This window comes from Falco naumanni, chromosome 5 (genome assembly GCF_017639655.2).
Source record: "Falco naumanni isolate bFalNau1 chromosome 5, bFalNau1.pat, whole genome shotgun sequence".
NCBI classification, from domain to species: Eukaryota; Metazoa; Chordata; class Aves; order Falconiformes; family Falconidae; genus Falco; species Falco naumanni.
Window position 1 is genome coordinate 34,163,464 of NC_054058.1, and position 19,348 is coordinate 34,182,811.

The 19,348-nt window shown below is 52.1% G+C and overlaps 2 protein-coding genes across 4 annotated transcripts; both read right to left on the reverse strand.

Moving 5' to 3' along the window:
- Window positions 1-208: 208 nt before the first annotated feature.
- On the reverse strand, window positions 209-8,555 carry TXN2 (thioredoxin 2). Of its 2 annotated transcripts, none has more exons than XM_040594487.1 (4): window positions 8,455-8,555; window positions 7,565-7,764; window positions 5,827-5,950; window positions 209-955 (listed from the first exon to the last, which is right to left on the reverse strand). In XM_040594487.1, exons 2-4 carry the CDS (start codon window positions 7,762-7,764, stop codon window positions 839-841), a joined length of 441 nt encoding a protein of 146 aa, XP_040450421.1. In that variant the 5' UTR covers window positions 8,455-8,555; the 3' UTR covers window positions 209-838. The 2 variants fall into 2 exon arrangements, with proteins under 2 accessions (XP_040450421.1, XP_040450420.1); XM_040594486.1 differs by lacking the exon at window positions 8,455-8,555 and adding an exon at window positions 8,149-8,369.
- A 1,577-nt stretch (window positions 8,556-10,132) lies between these two features.
- FOXRED2 (FAD dependent oxidoreductase domain containing 2) lies at window positions 10,133-19,180 on the reverse strand. Of its 2 annotated transcripts, none has more exons than XM_040594490.1 (9): window positions 19,127-19,180; window positions 18,005-18,556; window positions 16,213-16,464; window positions 15,422-15,691; window positions 14,542-14,708; window positions 13,724-13,889; window positions 12,974-13,215; window positions 11,968-12,138; window positions 10,133-11,197 (listed from the first exon to the last, which is right to left on the reverse strand). In XM_040594490.1, the coding sequence occupies exons 2-9, from the start codon at window positions 18,532-18,534 to the stop codon at window positions 10,932-10,934; spliced, it is 2,064 nt and encodes a 687-aa protein (XP_040450424.1). In that variant the 5' UTR covers window positions 18,535-18,556; window positions 19,127-19,180; the 3' UTR covers window positions 10,133-10,931. The 2 variants fall into 2 exon arrangements, with proteins under 2 accessions (XP_040450424.1, XP_040450422.1); XM_040594488.1 differs by having other exon boundaries at window positions 19,082-19,174.
- Window positions 19,181-19,348: the final 168 nt, after the last annotated feature.

Here is a 19,348-nt window from a genome sequence, read left to right on the forward strand (position 1 = left end):
CTCCGGGATCCAGCAGCACCCAGAGGGAGTCCTAGAAGCAGCACTGGAAGCCCTGTGAAAGTAATCCACTTGTTTGTTTTTCAGCACATATCCTTTTAGCAGGGATCAAGTCATAACCTGTGTTCTCCCAACTCATCAGCAGAAACCAGCCAGTGTGCTGCTGATACCCCCTCTCACCTTTCTGGACAGACAAGGGACTTCCCTGCGATTTCTGAGAATCAAGTTTTATTCTCCAGCTAGACAGCAGTGACCAATAAAGTTATCTTCATTACAGACATACAAAAGGAGATCCATAAAATACTTCTGTTTTCTATTTCCTCTTATAAAATTATGATGGGAGCCCATGGATTAGTGGAGTTGTACCTGTTGCAGCAACACGAGGAGAAGGACAAAGAGACAGATTTCACAGACAAGGCAGAGGCATTCTCAGCTTTAAACAAACCCACCCAGGGCAGGTATGTACCCACATCTTGCAGGGAGCAGCTGCCCTCTGCTCTGGGCTATCAGATGCTAGGCAAAGAGAAAAACATTCCTGCTCTTAACTGCAGCTTTGCACGTCAGCTCTTTTCTGATAAAACACAGGCTCCTAACTCCAGCCGTATTCCCCATTTTGAGAAAAAGCAGCCCCACTCCTCAGCACCCTTTACAACTACTGCTGCTCAAGAGAAGTGGGAGTGGGAGGGAAGAGTAACAGCACTGTCCATCTCCTAAATACCCCAAAACAGAAAAAACCCCCAGGCTGTACAAGGCAGCCAGTTCACATGCCCCTCAGCTCTCTCAGGCAAGGAATGCACAATGCGGACGTGTCCAGAGACAGAGGTACAGTCACCCTTCTAATTCAGGCTCCAATGAGTTTCTTGAGGAATGCCTCCAGCTGATCCTCATCCTTTATCCCCACAAACTTATCCACAACATCTCCATTCTTCATAGCCAGCACAGTTGGCACTGCTGACACCTGGGAGCAAGAGAAACAGGGAGACACAGGTGAGCAGAGGCTGCAGGGAGCCTAGTTGCACCTTGGTGGCCCCAAACGGGGCTCTACAGAAGCAGCTATAAGGGAGCTGAGCATACAGCTCAAGGGTAACGTGTCTGCTTGCAGAACACAGGCCAGCTGAGATCTATGTTCCTCCTCTCTCTGTGGACTCATCTCTGCACCGACTTATGCGGCACTAAGTCAAGGCTGAGCAGCTTTCCAAGTTTAAAAAAGACCCAACATTTTAAAGACAAAACCAAAGCTAATATAAAAACAGCAAGGCAAAGCTTTCCCCCCTGCCCCAGTACAAATTCCTCTTCTCCTTCCCTTTTGTCATGTCATAAGCAAACAAACCAACCCAGTCTTTTACCAGGACATCTCTCAGACATGACAACCTTTGGACGTCTTATGGCCAGGTTGGTATCAAACTCTACCCATGTTCTTCTTCAAACAGGACTGGAGCTGGAGGAAGGTCCCCGCCCTGATCACTGCACAGGCAGATTTCCTGCTCCGTCCTACCACAACGTCCTCCAACCCATCTTTCCTTTTCTACTACTGTCTCCAGTGGTTTAGGTGGTCACACACCAGTGGCTGTCCACTGCAGATCCCTGATGATTAGGTAAGAAGTGAAAAAGTCCCTCTGCCCAGAGCCAGTAGGCAGCTGCGCTGCTCTGGATGCTGCTTTTTTAGCCCAGGACAAAGTTTTCTGAGAATTATCCAAGAGGACAGCAGTGGAAATGACTACGCTCCCCAGGGACTTGCCAGCTGACCAGCGACAGAAGAGACCCCAGGGACATGGCAGAGAAGAAGCAACCAAAGCTCAGAGAGCTGCAGTGACATCTGGTCATGTTTCTGACCCCACAGCTTTGGTGCCCTTATCTCTGCAAAGCTCGCACCCCCAAAACAAGTCCTGTCCTCTTCTTGCCTTCCGCGTCCCTGCCAGCCTGCAGGGCCTTCTCACATGCACTGCCCCCCCCCCCCCCCCCGCCCCTACTGCCAGCAAGCATCTGCAAATCCTTCCTTGGGAAACCCGCCAGAGGGCTGGCTTTTCTCCCATCGGGAGCCTGAAGATGAAAGGGACATTTTGTGCTTCTCTTCCCACCCGGTCCCAGCTGGCCAGTCCGGCGTGGCTCCCCGCAGTCTGTCCTCCAGGCCTTGTGCAGTCTCATCCGAAGGGACAGGAGCGCCGGGGCTGCCGCATCGCACGATCTTCAGCTCCTCCTAGTGACTGGTGGCAGCGTGTCCAGAGGTCTCGGCCCCGGCGCTGGCGACGGTGCCGTCAACAGGCTCCCTTGTGATTTTAACGGTACCAGCACTGCTGCACTCAGCTGGTCTCTTCCTCCCTAAGAAGGGCAAACCTCCACTGCGCCTCCCTCTAATTTGCAAAGTGGGTTAATAATGAGCGGAGTTGCCCCAGCTCCATTCAAAAAACCAACATGCCCAACCAGCAAGTCCAAGCATCAGGCCGTTACAGCCTGGGGTAGGGAACGGTTGACTCTTTGAAGCACTATGAACGGCTAACACAGAGTTACAAGGCTCTGCACGGTGACCAGTGCACCCATGAGCTTCCCCTTTTCGTGTTGGTGAGCAAACCCCAGGCACGTGTGGCCGATCTGGGGCTGGCACTGCAGAGCTGGGTGAGAACAGAAGGCACTGAGAAACTTGCCTCTGCCCAGAAAACAACACTTCCGACAGCTTCCTTCCTTCTAGCTGCAGCAAGGGCAGCTCATTAATGGAGCACGTACTTTTTTTTTGCTGCTTGAGAAGCAAATGTCATGGGAATTTCTAGAACACAAAGTTGCGGACTTTTTTTCCTCTTCTTTTTTTTTTTGGTCCCATCTGCCCTGAATCTAAACAAACCCTCCTCCTCTCTCAAGGCATTTCTAGAGAAAAAGTCAGGCTGCTTTTGATCAGTGCTGACTACAGCTATATGCAACCATCCAGGCTATTCCTGGCAGCATCCGTACTAAGGGAATTCTCTCCCATCTGAAACTGGGATTTTATACAAGCTTGGATGCCACACAGTGCAGCACAGGGAAGGATTTCACCCAGACTTCAGAACAAGGTGTAACAGACGGCTGAGCTCCGCCGATGAATGACTGTCCCTGTATCCAGCAGCTCTCCTGAGCTGCCCACTCGCAGCAGCCGGAGAAGGGGCTGCCCTTTCCCAGTGGCCACACATGCAGGCAATGGGCCAAGGCAAGAGATGAATCTAAAGAATTTCAAGAGACAGCAGATTAAACAAAAAAGTATTCCTTCTCCCCTTCTGCTTTCGGGGTGAGAGAGGTCAGGAGCGGGCTGGAGCAGTAGAGAAAAGCCTCAACCAGAGATGAAAGGTGTTAGATATAAAGAGGAATCCCCAGAGAAAGAACTTCTGTGCTGTGCATAACCGGACAGGGAAAGGCGCCAGGGTAGTTTCTAGTCGCAGGAAATGCATCCCCGCTTAGTGCTAAGCCGGGACAGCCGGGAGCCAAGGGCGGACGGCAGCCCGTGTGAAGGAATGTGACTGCATTCCTTGGCTCTTCCAGGGGGTGTCTCCCCCTAGTCCTGCCTCCCCCTGCACCAAGGAGGCTGCTGAAGAGGAGCTTGTGCAATCGGGCAGCAAGCGGGGGGCTGCGTGTGTGGGCAGGGGAATAAACATGGATGAAGACTTCCGGGCAGCTAGTGGAGGAGTTGTGGGGGCGGCACAGACACCGAGAACCCCCAGAAGAAAAACTTTCTCAGCCTGCAGACATCTGATCCCCAATGGAATGGCTTTAAAGCAAATCCTTCCTGATCCCTCCCAAATACCACCTCTGGTTTTCCTGATCTCTCCTAAACACTACCTTTGGTCCCTCTTTGATCTCGATTTAGTGTCTTCCCATCAGCCCTTATGCTCACATCTCCTTAAGTGGCAACTTCCCAGAAAGAAGACGAGCAAAACCAAGCGCGTGCTCAGCACGTGAACCAAACTTCTGCCTTAAAAAAGATGCCCCAAACTATAAAGATCAAAGCAAAAATTTCTCCTTTACACCTAACCATCTGCAGCTACCCTACTCTCAGACACTGCCTAGGGGTGGGGGTTTAGCCATGAGGATAATAGCCAAGACCAGATAAACACATCACTCTGACAGCAGAGGAGGCAGCAACGACCTCCAGACCCTCCTGCTAAACAAGAACTTCATCATGTTTGTATATAAGGCTCTAGAATGAGTTGCTGGAAGCTGGCCCTTGCCTGCAGCCTCAGTCCTGCCTGCACCTACGTCACCAGGGCTGCAAAACAGGGACCCTGCAGACAAATGCGTGTACACTGAAGGCTGTGCAGCTGCTCACTCACCAGCCAGTGGGAGAGTACAAGCAGCCTATCATCAAACCTGCACAACTTGGGGAATTTTCAGCCTCTGTTTAAAAGACCTTTATTCACATGCACACACTCTGCCGTTTTCCAGTCATCTGATATTATCCTCTTGTAATCACAACTAATTCAATCTTCTGGAAGGCTTGGAACAATACAAGTGTTGAGCTAATCATCTCTATATTTTCTTCTCCTTTTCTCCTTAGGGTTGTTGCTACCAGAGCTTTGACTACATCTATTAGGATTTACCCACTTTCTGACCACCACTGAAACAATCTCACATGTCTTCAACTTCTTACCAGCACCCTTGTGCTATGCAGCCTTCAGGCTTGCCACACGCTGAGCACTGCTCAGGAGCCAGCAGCCATCTTCCTTGGCCCGGGGCATATCTGCCAGAGCACTGGAGGCTCCCATGCTCATCTTGCGGAAGCTGCAAGGCACGATTGTGGGTGCCAGCTGGGTGGACACTCCACCACAGCACAGGCAGAAAGGTCTCCTCGGGAAAGAGTGGGAGGCAACAAGCTGTTTCCACTTCCTTCTTCTTCTGGCTCGGCAGGGTGTGGGAACAGCACAGTGTCTCCTCCAGACTCAGTAAAATGACAGCTTGCTCAGGAGATGGTTCACACTTTGCTGGGCAACTTGAGGAGCTTCCTGTTGAACCTCCACCCTGGGAGCAGGACTTCATCTGCAGAGGGGGAGTAGCTCCATCCGCATGATATACAAGTGAAAATTAAGCACTTTCCTCCCTGTAAAACACAGCAGCAGGATGCCCTGGCTCCATAGACTGAGTTGTTTACAACGAGAGACAACGGAGGTGAGCACAGTTGTCAGAGAATTTTTTGTGTTTCTTAAACTAACCTATTCATTGACACAGGGCAAAAATACATAAATCATGTAAACCAAAGCCATGGCCTTCTCCAGTCACTCTGCTCCTTCCTGGGAGCAAGGCACTGCAGGGTACACACCCAACAGACGCGTAAAAAACTAGTGTAAGCACCAAGGTCTGTGCTTGTCAAGAGCGGGATGAATGCTCCTGTTGCTCATGTGTGCTCTCCAACTTGGCTCCTACCTGTCCCAACAAAACCCAGCAAGAAATCTTGAACAAGGAAGGGAAAGAGAGGAACAGGCTGGCTGCATTAAGAACAACATTCAAGAGCAGAGCAGACTGGGGCTTGCTACTTCATGTTCCTGCCCTGCACCTGAGCAGCCCATGCACACAGTAAAACACTGTGTATATGCTGCAGGCTCCTCAACACCAAGCAAGCATTTATGTTGACAGATGCCTGCAAGGCTCAGAGGACACCTTTCTGCAAAATTAGATGCGGGGATGCTGAGCATGAGCAAGAAAAGCCAAGCAGTGAAATCCACCTACTCACAAGTGACCCAAGGGGTCAGGAACTGGTAGGCACTGGGCTTCTCCTCACCACCACCACCACCGCCACGCAGGCACACCTCTCCCCAGGGAAGGACCTTCTTTGCACTACCAGCAAAATAAAGTCCGCACTCTTCTGGCTCCTACCTCGTACTCAATAGCAAGGTCTGTGTGATCGTCAATGTCCACTTTCGCCATCAGCACCTTCCCCTCCTGCTTGGCCACCATCTTCTCTAACCTGGGGCCTAGGATCTTGCAGGGGCCACACCACCTGACAGAGAAAGAGGAGAGGGGACATCAGAGGAGGTAAGCACAGCAGCAGCTGTGGAAGGCTTGCTGGTACACCAGTGCCTTTACCACCACTGCTGTTCCATTCAAGAACCAGGTTGGGAATACCATTCCCAAACCATGATTTAGAAAAACGTTTCCCTCACAACAGAGCTGTCAAAGGGTTTTTATCTGTGTGTTCCTGTGGTGGTGGGAGCTGAGTAGAAGAGGTCACCATTCAGCATTTGCGGTAAGCATTTTGATGTCATTTTGATCATACCACAGTCTGCTCTGCCAGCCTTGGTGGTCCTCCTGCCTCCTCTTCTTAGCTGTTCATCCCTACCCTGCTTTGCATCCTCACTGGTGTGTATGTGCAAAGCTGTGACCCTGCTGACCACAAAATTGCCCTAGAGCAAGTGCTCCTGCCAGGTGTGGGGGTCACAGCCCACACTCAAATTGGTTTATGCCAATTATCAAATCACAGACATCCCCTCCACACTCACCACAGGGTTTACAGAAACTCCCCTTTAGCTGCAAAACTTACAGAGGCATCACATCTGTTCAAAGAGAGACCACCTATTCCAAGCCCAGGTGCAGTAACAGCAGACTGCAAGGCCCTGTACACAGAAAACATCCCCTACATCCTCTGACTGCACATTAGCATAGTATGAACTCAGTTCAAGGAAAACATAAATTAAAGCTCCAAGTGCCCTTTTAAAAAAAAACAACTGAAGCTCTGGAAAACTTTGTTCCTCTTTAGCCTCCCTCTGTACCAGGTTTCAGGCTTTCAATCATTTGTCCTCTCCTCCCTGGATGATCCCAATTAACATTCATTTTGGTTTGTCAGTTTGGTCTATTTAGAGCAGAAGTTGTTGGGCTGTTTCATACTGTTTGCCCAGAATCAGCCACAACAGGCTCACATGACAGCACTGTGGGTCTGTGAAAATATTTGAGAAAACAAAGATAATCAGTATTGTTAATCCAGCAGATAACATCTAGGAATATTTGTACTAGCAAGAGAATGACAACTTTTTTATTGATAACAAATGCTGCTGTTGGTATCAGTGGCTATTATTAATACATAAAGGCATTTGCTGTCAAGATCCGTGCCTCAAGAGCATGCAGTGTAAGAAAACCTGAAAGATGCAACATGATGGTGCAAGGGTACACCAAGCGCAGTATTCTTCCATGGCTCTTTAACATCATTTAGTGTTTTTAAGAGGAAGTTTAATCCACAAAGTTAAAAAAGGGAGGCATCAGAGATTTTATCTTGAGGTGTCTTTTGCAGGATGATTCAATGCCAGCACCAGGGTGACACCCAAGCATTTGGGAGGTGCAGCCATGCTGCCCTGGGGAGTGCCTTCCAGGCACTAGTGTTCTACACTCCTGCAGGGTGTAGCTATGCCCACAGTGGTGCAACCCAATCAGTTAAATCTCTACGGATTGCACCATAGAGGCAGAAGCACCTTTTCACATCAGATGTGGCAGCTCCACAGCTTGGGAAGCCTTCACATCCCCAGTGCACCCGGAATGCCACTGTGTCAGGAAAGCAGCAGGGGACACACCTACATGTTTGATGGCAGAAAGAGGCTCAAGAGCTGTGTGTGTGGGAACTTACTGTGCATGGAAGTCCACCACAACGGGTTTGGGGTTGTTCACCACCCGGTCCTGGAAGTCACTGCCGTCCTGCACATTGAAGGTGCTTCTGCAGGCTGCTGAGGTGCCGAAGGCCCTACCGTGGGGTGCCAGGGGGCCCTGGGGAGGCAGTGTCCTGGAGGTAAGGGACAGCAGCTGCCGGAGCACCAGCCTCTGGGCCATCTGTGGAAAGAGGAGGAGGCATGTGGGGTGGGTGCACCTCATGGCCAGTCCCACTGCAGCAGTGCCTCATTCACAGTCCTCTCAGCAGCGCAGCCCCCAAGCCAGGACCTGCCCTAGACAGAAACACATGGGGCATCGAACAGGAGTGCTTACTCCCCCTAAGCCCAGCCCTTGCCAGCCCACTGCAGCTTCAGCCACACTGCTGTAGGTCCCACCCACCCTGGAGCCCCCAGATACAGACCCCAGATTCCTCCCTATTTCTATGAGGCAGGCACAGGGTTCGCATTTCCCACAGCCCTACAGAGCAGAGCCCTCCCCCCGGGCCTGTTCTTTCCGACGCACAGGGCAGGCCCCCCAGCCACGGGATCCCCATTCCCCCGATACCATGGGGCTTGATTCCTGTAGCCAGAGGGTCCCAGCAGCTCCCACCAGTGGAATAGGGCCCTCCAGACACAGAGTTCCCCCCTCAGCCCCCCAGCCCTGTAGGGAAGGCCACTCCTAAGTCACGGGAGCCCTCATTGCTCCTCCAGCACCAGAAGGCAGGACAGTCCCGCTAAGGGGGCCCAGCTCCCTCCTCCAGGCCCTGAAAGCAAGCCGCCCTAGCCAAGAAGGCCACACGGACCGGGTCCCCGCCCCCCCCACGGGACCCTCGCCCCACGGAACCCCCAAGCCGCAGCCCCCGCCCCGCACCTTCCCGGGCCCGGAGGTGACCCACACCCAACTGAACTTCCGGTTAATGCCCCGCCCACCCAGGTACTGATTCGCCGCTGACACAGGAAGACCAACGACGGAACGGCCACCCTCACAATCGATTGGCCGCCGCCCCAAGCCCCGCCCCCCCGTCTGACTGGCCGCGGCGGTCGTCCTTCAAAGTCCTTTCCCACCGCCCCGTAGGGGCCGGCGGGCTGTGTCACGCGGGGCGAGCCCTGAGTGCTGATTGGCGGCGACGCCTTCCAATGGCACGCAGTCTGGGGCGTGGCGCGCCTTCCGCACGTGGCGCGGGCCCCGCCCCCCCGCGGCGGCTCTCGGCGGGCCCGGGGGCCGCCGGTGTCTGTGATCCGCCCTGGGAGGGCGCAGCCCTGCAGCGCCCGCGGCCCGCGGGTAACTCCCTCCCGCACGGCGCGCCCGGGTCGGGCAGCAGCACCAGCCTGCCACCCTGCTGTCCCGGGCAGACCCGCGTGTCTTACTGTCCCCCGCGGAGCCTGCAGCCAATGCCCAACGGCACCGGAGCCGGTCTCCTTCCCGCTGCCAGCTCCGACGGCGTCGGGCCCAGCAGAAGCAAGGCTGGAAGGCGCTGCTCGCTCGGCGGCACCCAAAGTGAGGGGACTCAGATCCTCATGCACCAGCACCCCTGGAAGGCACCAGGTCCAACCCAGGCGGCAGGCACAGCGCACGCTGGCTGTGGGTGCCATTTTTTCAGGTTGTTGCTTTTCTAAGGGGAGTCACAGTTTAAAGCGACACATACACTGTGGACGTGCAGCCTGTGGGTCCCTTGTAGGCATTTAAGGATGGAAGAGGAAACATCTGGAGAACGTGCACTTCTGTGGGTACAACGGGGCTTTGCTCCATGCCAGCATGTACAGGGAACAAATTAAACGGGCGCTTGGTGACAGCCAGCCAACCCAATTCAGTCACAAGCCCTTTTCTTCCCCTGGACAATCCCAAAATAAAAAGCCTACAGTGCCAAGGGTGTAGGAAGTAGTGGCACCACCTCAGCATCTACTAGCTATGACAGCCATTCCCGGACTGGCCTTGGAGCTGGGGCAATGGGATGTTAAGCCCTCGGAAGGATGCTGATCGGTGCCAGCTGAGGTGATTGTTTCCCCTTTCCAGCTGTGCGTAAATGTAAGATCTTCTAGCAGCAGCAGCACTAGCATAGCCTAGCATTCCCAAAAAATAAGCAAGAATTCACTTGTCATCTCCTTCATCTCTTCTGCTCCCCAGCCTCTCCCAGCACAAAGCAGTGGCAGGGCTTTACCGAAACAGCAGCTGAATTTGGAGGGCTGGGAGCATTTTAGGTTGTAGCCCCCCCCCCCCCCCCCCCCCCCAGTCCAGGGTATCAGGAAGCACAAGTGCAGAGGGGTATATTCTTCTAGATGCTAAGGGGCTGGAAAATGTGTGTGGAGGTCAAAGCCTGTTCCCTCTCACCCCTCCTCCATTTCCTACAAATCATAGAGACATCGTAAGGTGAAGTTCAACACTGCTCTTGCTTTGCAACCCCAGGGACGTGGAAGGAACCCACAGGGAGGGGACAGACAAGTGCATGTGGCTGACAGAGGCAGCAATAAAGCGCAGACAGCCTCCCAGTCAGCGCTGGTAAGACCTCAAAGTGACCAGAGAAGAAGAGAACAAGCATTTTAACAACATCAAAGTCCACCCAAAACTTTCTTGATGGGACGTAGTGCAAATAGGAGAAATATTGGTCATGCTCTATAAAAGACAGGGGCTAACCTTTCAGGCTCCTTGGTGTGGGAGAAGAAAACTGTGATGACACCAAAGCCGAACTCAGTGTAAGTCTCTGTGTCCCAGGCATTCCAGTCAAGCTACTCGTACTTCATTCTGGTACCCTTGGAGTGCTCTCTGGAAAATGACAAATTATCTGACCTATATGGTAACTAAAAAACACCCTTCTCCACTCAAGCTACACAACTGGCCTAACTCAAATGCAGGAAAAACAACGGGAAGTTTGCCTGGAGTACCACTTCGGGATTCGGTGCAGAAACAAATCTTCAAGTGTGCACAGCGTACGGCATCTGGGGACCAGAGAGCCTGAACCGGGCTGCCACAGGGTGCAAGCAGGTCACCTCCAAAGAGGGATGTGATGTTTTAAGTTACCCAGGCATTCCTGTATCTCTCCTGTGACCTCTGTATGTTGCTGCAGATTCTGGTATGCGAGATAAACACAAACACCACCTCCAGGCAACTCTGAACTCCACAAGGACAATACGGGAGCCTCAGCATCACTGGATTTCGGCCCCTCACTTATCCTTCAGAACACGTTGGTCCTCTTTGTAACAGGAAGATCCGAGCAGGTCTTTGGCAACTCATGATCAGTGGAAGGCATTAGGATGGAAAAGGTGTATGGGAAAGAGCAGAATCCTGCTGTGGATCTCTGTTACAATACTGTCACAACAGCACCAATGGGTTTCAATGTGGAGTGAGAAAGGTTAAAGCTCATCCTTGGCATTAACAAGATGCTGCAGTGGACGAACCGGTATTGCATGATCTCTCAGCAGCTGGTCCTGTGACCCTTCATGGCTGTCAGGGGGTCTGTCGCCTGAAAAGTCTGTGAGAGCATAATCCTCCAGCAGGCCAGCTTCTACTGCATGGCGCCGGAGCCCCTCGCTCCCCATGAGCCCTTGCATTCTCACATACCCCTGCTGACAGAAGGGAGGCAGCTTCTGATGGGTGAAGGCAAACATGAAACAGGACTCTGCAAGGGAAAGAATCAAAAATCAGGCTCAGGAGAGATGATACCCTGTAGAGAAAAATTCCCGTAAACTCTTGAGGACTCACTCAAAAGGCAGAGAGGATGAGGGAAGCTGAGTGGGATTTCCCAGCCAGCACCTTGCCCTGCATGGCAGCAGAGTAATCAATCCACTTAATTCTGCAGAGCTCAGGAGATGCAGGGTGGGATCTCCACTCTGCGCTCTGAGGGGAAAAGGAGCTGGATTTGAGCTTGCAGCCTTCTGGCATCTTCTTCATACCACAGGATTGCTTCCCTCTGCATGCCATGTGGGGTTCCTGCAGAAGGTTCCCAGACCAGGGAGGGACAGAGGTAGCAGATGCTCTCCAGCTCTCACATCCCAGCACTCCCCTTTCCCATGGGAAAGCAATACCATCATTGGTACATGAAAAGAGATCTGGTACCCAACGGCACAAAGGAATGTTCAGATAATGGAGGAGAAAGGAAAGCTACAGCTAGAAAAGGGATTGAACCCAACTTCATACACCTTTCCCCAAATCTAGGTGTGCCTGGGGTCTCTTTCTAGTGGTGAGCAAAAGCAAAAGCTATCTGGGAACATACACACAGCACAGGCACTTTTTATTGTCTGTGAAGTGCATCAAAGAGGTGTGACTGACAGTGAGACCACCAGAGTGCCACAGGGAGATCTCAGCTATTTACAGAAGAGATCGCTCCTGTAGCTTGTCCCTCACCTCCCTCCTCCTCCTCCTGCCACCTTAACCCTGTGCTCAAATTACCTGCAAAAAAATTGCGCAGGTCAGTGCTGAGGCAGTTCTCCAAAAAACGCCTCAGAGGCAGGATGTGAGCGTTCGGGGCTGTCCAGTCTGTCAGGAAGTCCTCCACAATGTGATGGACAGCATCTGGGCGGGGGAGAGGCCAGTCTGGGGGCCGAAGTCTCATCTCATGCTCTGCCAAGAGAACATTAAGGGAATCTCTTGGAATCAAAATGGCATTAAAAAGAGCTTGGAGGGTGGAAAGCAGCTATGACAGCTGTTTCAGCTTTTGTCCTGACCTTTTAATCCCTACCTTACTTTAATTTGCAATCCCCTCTGCTAGCTCTGTCCTCAACAACCCTGCCACTGCACAGCTGCCCCTTTTTCCTGCCCACAGTATTCCCGTCATTTCACTCCTGTTCCCCCTGGGTAGGGACTGCCAGATGAGCTGAGCTGCGTGCAAGCTTTAATACCGCTACCCACCACTCTGCTCCGTGTAAGGCAGGCTGGACCCTGACCCTAGGTTTCTGGAGCCAAAGATTCAGCACACTTACTTCCCAAGGAAAGCTATTCCAGGCATGTGTGTTTGCTGGATATAACACTCAGCCTTTGGCTGTCCCTGTCACTGCATGACCTGTCAGACCTGGGCCAGCCACAGAGAGCAGCTTTCTTTTGGCAGTAACACTGAACAGCCCAGCCTCATCTGCCAGGACTGCCATAACACATGCAGGGTATCAGCTAAAGGAAAGCAATGTTCCTCTTTTTTTCCTGTTCTCAAATGTGAAGTCTCTGGTACAGCCCTCACCCCCCTCCCTGTATTGGTTCGACTGATGAAAACTTCTTGCCTAACTCCCAGCTTTTTTTTCAGCTCACACAGTTGGGGTGGGTGCCTCAGAGGATGGACATGAAAGAAGTGGAGGAGAAGGGTGTGCAGTGCCTTCAGGTCCCCACCCCCCTCCCCACTTTGGCTCTGAAGTATCTTCATCCCTCTCCGTTTTGCCTGTATCAGATAATTAGCAGGAAAGCTTACCTGTTGGGAGGTGTTTGTAATAGTAAACAACAGGGTGCAAAAAGTTAGATTGCCAGGCATGCTGTGCCTCTCCCACGGCTCGGTTGTAGTAGAATACATCCTTGTCAGCCCCAGAGAAATTCCTCCCATACTCCATGATGATGACAAAGAGCCCATTGGGAGCCTTTCTCCCCGTCTGCATTTCCAGCTCAGCCAGGACTCCAACTGGGTACTCTTCCAGGTATTCAAATGTCGTTGCATTCCTGTGAATTACAACCACAACCATCAGACTTTTCCACCAAAGAAAAGCCAGCTGGGATCCAACACCCCCTCAGCTGGTCGAGGCTAAGGCCAAAAAGCCATCGGATAGTAATTATTTTGGTCATTACAGATCTGGGCTGGACCACAGGCAAAGCTTATGAAGGCTGCAGATACTGTTAGAAGACTCCATTATTTTCACAGATTATGGGATTCCTCTCTACATTAGCACTGCTCAAGGAAAGCTTTTCTCTGGGTACAGTAAAAGGGTAATACGCCTCTGAGCCCGGAGGGAAGGTCTGGACCATTTCAGCCCTTTAAGAGAGATTAAGTAAGTGGCAGAATTGGGCATAGTGGCACCAGTTGTGGCAGCGGTACAGGTTTTGAGGTGGCTGCCTACTAGATGGTAACATCAGCAACAGAGCAATCTGTGTGGTGGCACCACAAGAAGCAATGGTAAAGAGAAAGGAATGAAACGATGCAGTGCAGTGCTGGGAATAATTACTCACTCACTCTCTCAGCAGTATGATGTCAGCCAGGACACTGAACATCTGGTAGAGGCCCGAGGCCTCATTCACCCGCTTGATGATGGAATTGGTCAGCTGTGTAACAGGGTGGACTGTGGATGGCCAGGGGACACCATGGTGACGATTTTCCAATAGGCGGTGGACTGCACGAGCTAAGTCATTGAGGGAAACAAAGACAGCTCATTTAAAAATCCAGGCTTATGCTTTTAAGAAATCTGATTGCTCTGCTGCAGCACACAGATACTGGCAGGACACAATGAATAAGCTTTACAGCTCATCCGTGCTCAAGTTCTCCCACCCCAATCGCTGCTAACTGCAGTGGAGATGCCCTCCGAAAGCTGATGTGATGCTAAGTGGTTGGTGAGGGGGCGGGGGGTCCTCAGGGATATTTTATTACTTCTGAGCAGTCCTTTAATGATAAGGATGGGCACACACAAATAAAGACAGAAATTCTCTCTGCTGTCCAAAACCGCTGGGTTTTAACTCCACAGCACAGACCTCTCACCCACAGCCTGTCACGAGGCAGAGCATCTGGCAGGCAGAAATCTATTGTGTTACATAAATAAGAGGCAATGGGCAAGAGAGACACAAGACAAAACAAAGACAGACAACCAAAAACTTCAGATATGACCCCAAGTCACTTCTTCTCCACTTCAGATGACACAGCTGCAGCTGGGCTGTGTTTTGTCATTCTTATTGCCAGCAGAAGACTAAGGGTGATATCTTTCCAGCAGTAAGCCATGAACTGTTCCTTTGAAGGGAAGAACAATTCCCAACTCTGCCTTTCCTCAGCCCAGTACTCACTTGTATACCGGAATCCATGGATGAAGCCCCCAGCAGATTTCCTGAAATCAACAGAATGGCTAGCAGTGCCGAGAACAAAGAGCCCCCGAGTGCTTCTGGACTCATAGCTGGGTTTGATCTGAGGATATTTCTTTTTACTCCCTTTTCCTGGCATCATTTTAAGAGATCTGATGTGCAAAAGAGAAGAGCAGGCTGTCAAGAAGGATGGGGGTGGAAAAATAGAACTGATTTCTCATAAGGCACACATTATAATGCAGCCACTGCAAGACACTGCTTCATGCCCCCACTGCCTTCAGTGGGATTCGCTACTACAAGGATCTTCCAGAAGACAAGGATGCTCATCTCAAGGTAGCTCTGGACAAGACCAAATTCTAGCCTGAGCCATTGACAGTGAATTTTGGAAGTTAGCAGTATCATTTTCAACTGCAGGATGTACTAGGAGACAAACCAAGGTAGAGTGAAGGTTGCATCCTCAGGGGAAAAAAGCAGAAAAAAAATATCTTTCTGTAGCAATCTGTACCTGTACCATCCTCATTCCAAAGAAAACCCAACACGCAAAACATTGCTAGCCTTCTCCATGTGATCTGGCAGGCCAGGATGTTAAGTTCTAAAGGCACAAATGTTTCTGTGTCACCCAGGTCCCACCACTGCCAACTGCTCAGCCTTAGAGCCTGTCAGTCTTACGGCAGTGGCACACACACTCCCACAGGGACAAGGCCATAGCTGCAGAGTAAACAGAGGTCTGTACAGCACCAGGTAGCTCAGAGCATGTGGATGTCTGGGCAGTGCTGCCAGGAGAGGACTTGCTCTCCCCTCTTCTCCCTACTCAGGCCCTTCACTCTAAACACCAGCTTCCCTGGAGATCCTGGTTCTCCCTCACCTGTTGTAGATAGAGAAGTCAAACTTCCAGCCTAGGCAGCGGATAACACGGTCGTAAGGTGCACGGGTAGCAAAATTATCCAGTTCATCCTGAGGGAGGGTGATGGAGTCGATGCCTGCGCTGATGTTCCTGTTCTCCAAATAGAACCGGAGCGTGATGTGCAGCTTCCCTTTCTTGTCCTTCACGATAGCCAGATCTTCCAGGTTGCCCTCCAGAAGCCCATCCAGAGATTTCAGCTGGTAGGTGTCTAGCAGGCCATTGTTAATTGCTCTGCAAAAAAGAAAAGGAGAATGTAAGAAGGGCTAAAAGAAGGGAAGAGACGTGGGATCCACACTTCTGTCTCAGCTGCTGAAAACAGGACATCTTTACCAGGCATCCCACACTCTCCTTTAGTGCAAAGGTTACTGCCAGAGCCTCAGGGCTCACAGGAACAGCACAGATAACACTGCCTCACTGCCCTTGCAGGATGCAGTCAACCTCTTATCTCTCCTCTGAGACTGCAAACAAGGTAACTAATTGGGAGCCAGCACTTTTGAATAATCTAGTTTCCAACGGGACGTTTTCCTAATCGCACAGGCCTCAAAGAGCTCTCATCAAGGTCCTGTGTCCAGCAATTGCAACCTGGACCGCTTCAAACAAAAAACGTAAAGACAGAAGGCCCCACGCTTCCTCTGCAACCCCCAGGACCACAGCACCTCCTGTGCCAGTCTGGCTTGTCACCTGGGCAAGAATCGATTCTCCTTGTTTGTACTCCAGCTGTGTTCGAAAGAGGAACAGGAGTGGTTTCCTACCTCAGATCCCCGACGTAGTGGGTGGCCCATGAGAGGCGCACACGGGACCGGCTCACCATGTGGATGAAATTTGTGACACCCAGAATGTTCTCCGCTGTCTCAAAGGCAGAGTTCCCTCGGCCCAAGATCAACACGGTCTGTCCAGCAAAATCCTCTGGGTTGATGGACACAGTCTCGTAACCTTCAACGTATTCTGAACCAGGAAAGTTTACCACGTTGGGGACCCACATCCCAGTGGCGACCAACAAAGAGCTGCAAAAACAGGGTAAGCAACAGGGAATGCAGGAATTACAGGAGTGGAGGCATCGCTCCATCTCATCACTCCTTCCTTCTCCTGCACAGTCCACAGAAGACAGCTTTGATGGGCCCCCTGCAGCCATGCTGGATCAGCTGCGCAGGTCATGGTTTCAAAACAAACCTCTCCTCAGCTTCACTTAATGACCCTCTCTTCTCTTCCCTATCCTCAGGCCAACAAAAATTATTAGGAAAATCACTACATATAGGAAAAGTCAGCACGGATCCTGCACATATATGTCTCCCTCCGTTGTTTATGAACGTGCGAGTACTACTCATATGTACGCACCGACAATACACATAATACTAAAGTTTCACAGGTTGATTACAAGTCGCACAAAAAATTACTTTGGTTTAAAATTTGTGTTGCCTTTTAGTACAGCAGAACAAGAGTAATTTTTAAGAGGGATAGAAAATGGTTTCAGTATTTCAAAAATGTAACTCCTGGTCATAAAAGCATGTTGGCAACCTCACTAATTTTTAACACTAAAATTAAGTACAATAATCTTTTTATCTCTCTCCATAAGAGCTCTTACTTAAATCTTAGCAAAAGTTTTGTGACTTAAGACGGAACCAACAGGTAGCCAAAGCTAGCAGCACTGTCTGCTGTCCCAGCCTTGCTCACACAGCTCCCAAGAACAATTTGCTTGTGGTGTGTAAGTGTCTGGGATTGCCTTCTGTCCCCTCTGAGCTTGCCAGCCAGCGCACCTCCAAGCGACAGCCAGCACAACCTGCTGTCGTGGAGCTGAGGTTCTCAGGAGAGGTGAGAAATATACTCCATATGTTCACACTAGTTACTTCTAGGTTTTTAGTAATGTAGCTCAGTGGTGGTATGGGATACACACGTATAATTATGACAAAGAGAAGGGGAATTCAGGGACCACCAGTTACTTCTCTACAGCAACAGCCACATTTTAGTGTTTTGCCCCTGCCAGCTCTGTGCTAGCCCAGGGCTTCATTTGGCTGGGGTGTACTTCTGAACACATATGGGTTAATGGAAGTGAAGTGTCCTCACATTGACTCACTCAAATTTGTAATAAAGGCACCAGTGGCTACAAGAAGAACGACCAAATTATTTTTTTCGGAGAATAATTATTTAGTGATAAAACAAAAGTGATTTCAACCATATCTATCAAAGATGGAAATCTCAGCCAGTTTGTCTGCCAGCTCTCAGCTGTCTGAGGCGTAACATCGCTCACAAAAGGCAACACCTTTCCAGGAGCAGTTATTCCACCCATCTGCACCTCCAATCCCAGCAAAATGTTTTCCCCTTGTGATAGTGGTTAAGGCTCTAAGAGGCTGTGAAATCTCCATCCTTGGAGATACTCATGCCTCAACAGGGCAAGGCTGTAACCTGATGTTGCTGGTCCTGCTTTAGGCAGGGCGCTTGGACAAAATGATCTTTATGAGTCTCCTCCAACCTAAATTATTCTGCAATTTTGTAACTTCAAAGACACCCACGAAGGGTGGTATGCCTAGCCCTGGGTTTGCCCTTTACCTGCACTTGTAGTTCTGCCTGTCCTGGTCAGTTAGGAGAAAGTAGTGGCCATTCCATGCCAGTTCATCCTTCTCCAGTGTCACGTGGATGATAGCTGTGTTGTACTGAATCCGCAGCTTCAGCCGGGAAGCAAAGTCCTCCAGGTAATGCACCATTGTGTCAGCATCAGGGAAGAAGTCATGGGAGTAGCGTCGGAAAAGCAGCTGGCTGTCGTGGCTGAGGAGTGAGTTCCAGTCATGGCGGAGGTTGAACTCACTGTTGGATTTGCCGGTGTACTGCTTGTTGATGCTGATGAGCTTGCGGTGGCGAGGGTAGAGGGCAAAGAAGCTGCCAGGAGCATGGCTCCGCTCAAAGACGACGTAGTCCCGGCCGGCTCGCTGGAGGAAATAGGCTGCCTGCAAGCCTGAGGGGCCAGCCCCAATGATGCAGTAGTCATGGTAAAGGAAAGTGGTGCCGCTCACCACATGCAGGCTGCTGGCGTACAAGGCCAGGCCCAGGAGTGTCTCACAGACTGCCAGGGCCAGGGCCATGGTGGGGCCAGGACTGCCACCCCTGTGGGGGAGAGAACCAGGGAGGAATCACTGAGGGGTTGAGCGCTCCGGTGGGCGCAGGCCTCCCTGCATAAGGCTCCTGGCCTGGCCTGTGCGTGCTCACCCCCTGCCCAGGCCTAGCCACAGTGGTGCCACGACCACCCCTCAGGGCCCCAAGCTGAGGTAGGGGTGTTGGGGTGGGGTCCTGCTCCCTGCCAGCCAATAGCAAAAGGGGTCCCAGGCCTTCCAGCCAATGGGCACACAGGGCCCCCTGCCCCGGCCAATAGCTGGCAGCGTGGGGTGAGCAGGCGGGAAGGTGTGGCAGCACTTGTGGGCCGCAGGCCCCCACCGCACCTCTTAGCCCCAACAGCCAATGGAAAAGGGAGGTGCAAACCCATCAGCCAATGGGAGATGGGGTGCCCCGCACTGCCCTCGCTCCCCCGCCAATAGGGACTGGCCTCGGCCCCGATGCCCTCCCCGCCCCCGTCCAATGGCGTGCGGGGCGTGGCCACCACCCGCGAAGCGCCGCACGTGACGCGCGGCGCACCTTGCTGCCGCGAGCCGGCCGGACCCGTCCCGCGAACGGCCGCACCTGCACCGCAGAGCTCGCGCCGCTCCCCTCCTCCCGCGCCGCGCCCGCCGCGCCGAGAGGGGGAGGGAGGGGGAGGGAGGGGGCGGGGGCAGCGCTGCCGCGCGCCGAGGGGCGAGTGACGAGGGGGGGGGGGGAAGGCGCGCGGCGCGTCACGTGACACCGCCGCTTCCCGCCGCTGGCACCATGGCGCCGCCGCGCGCGCACCACGTGTCCGGGGGCGGG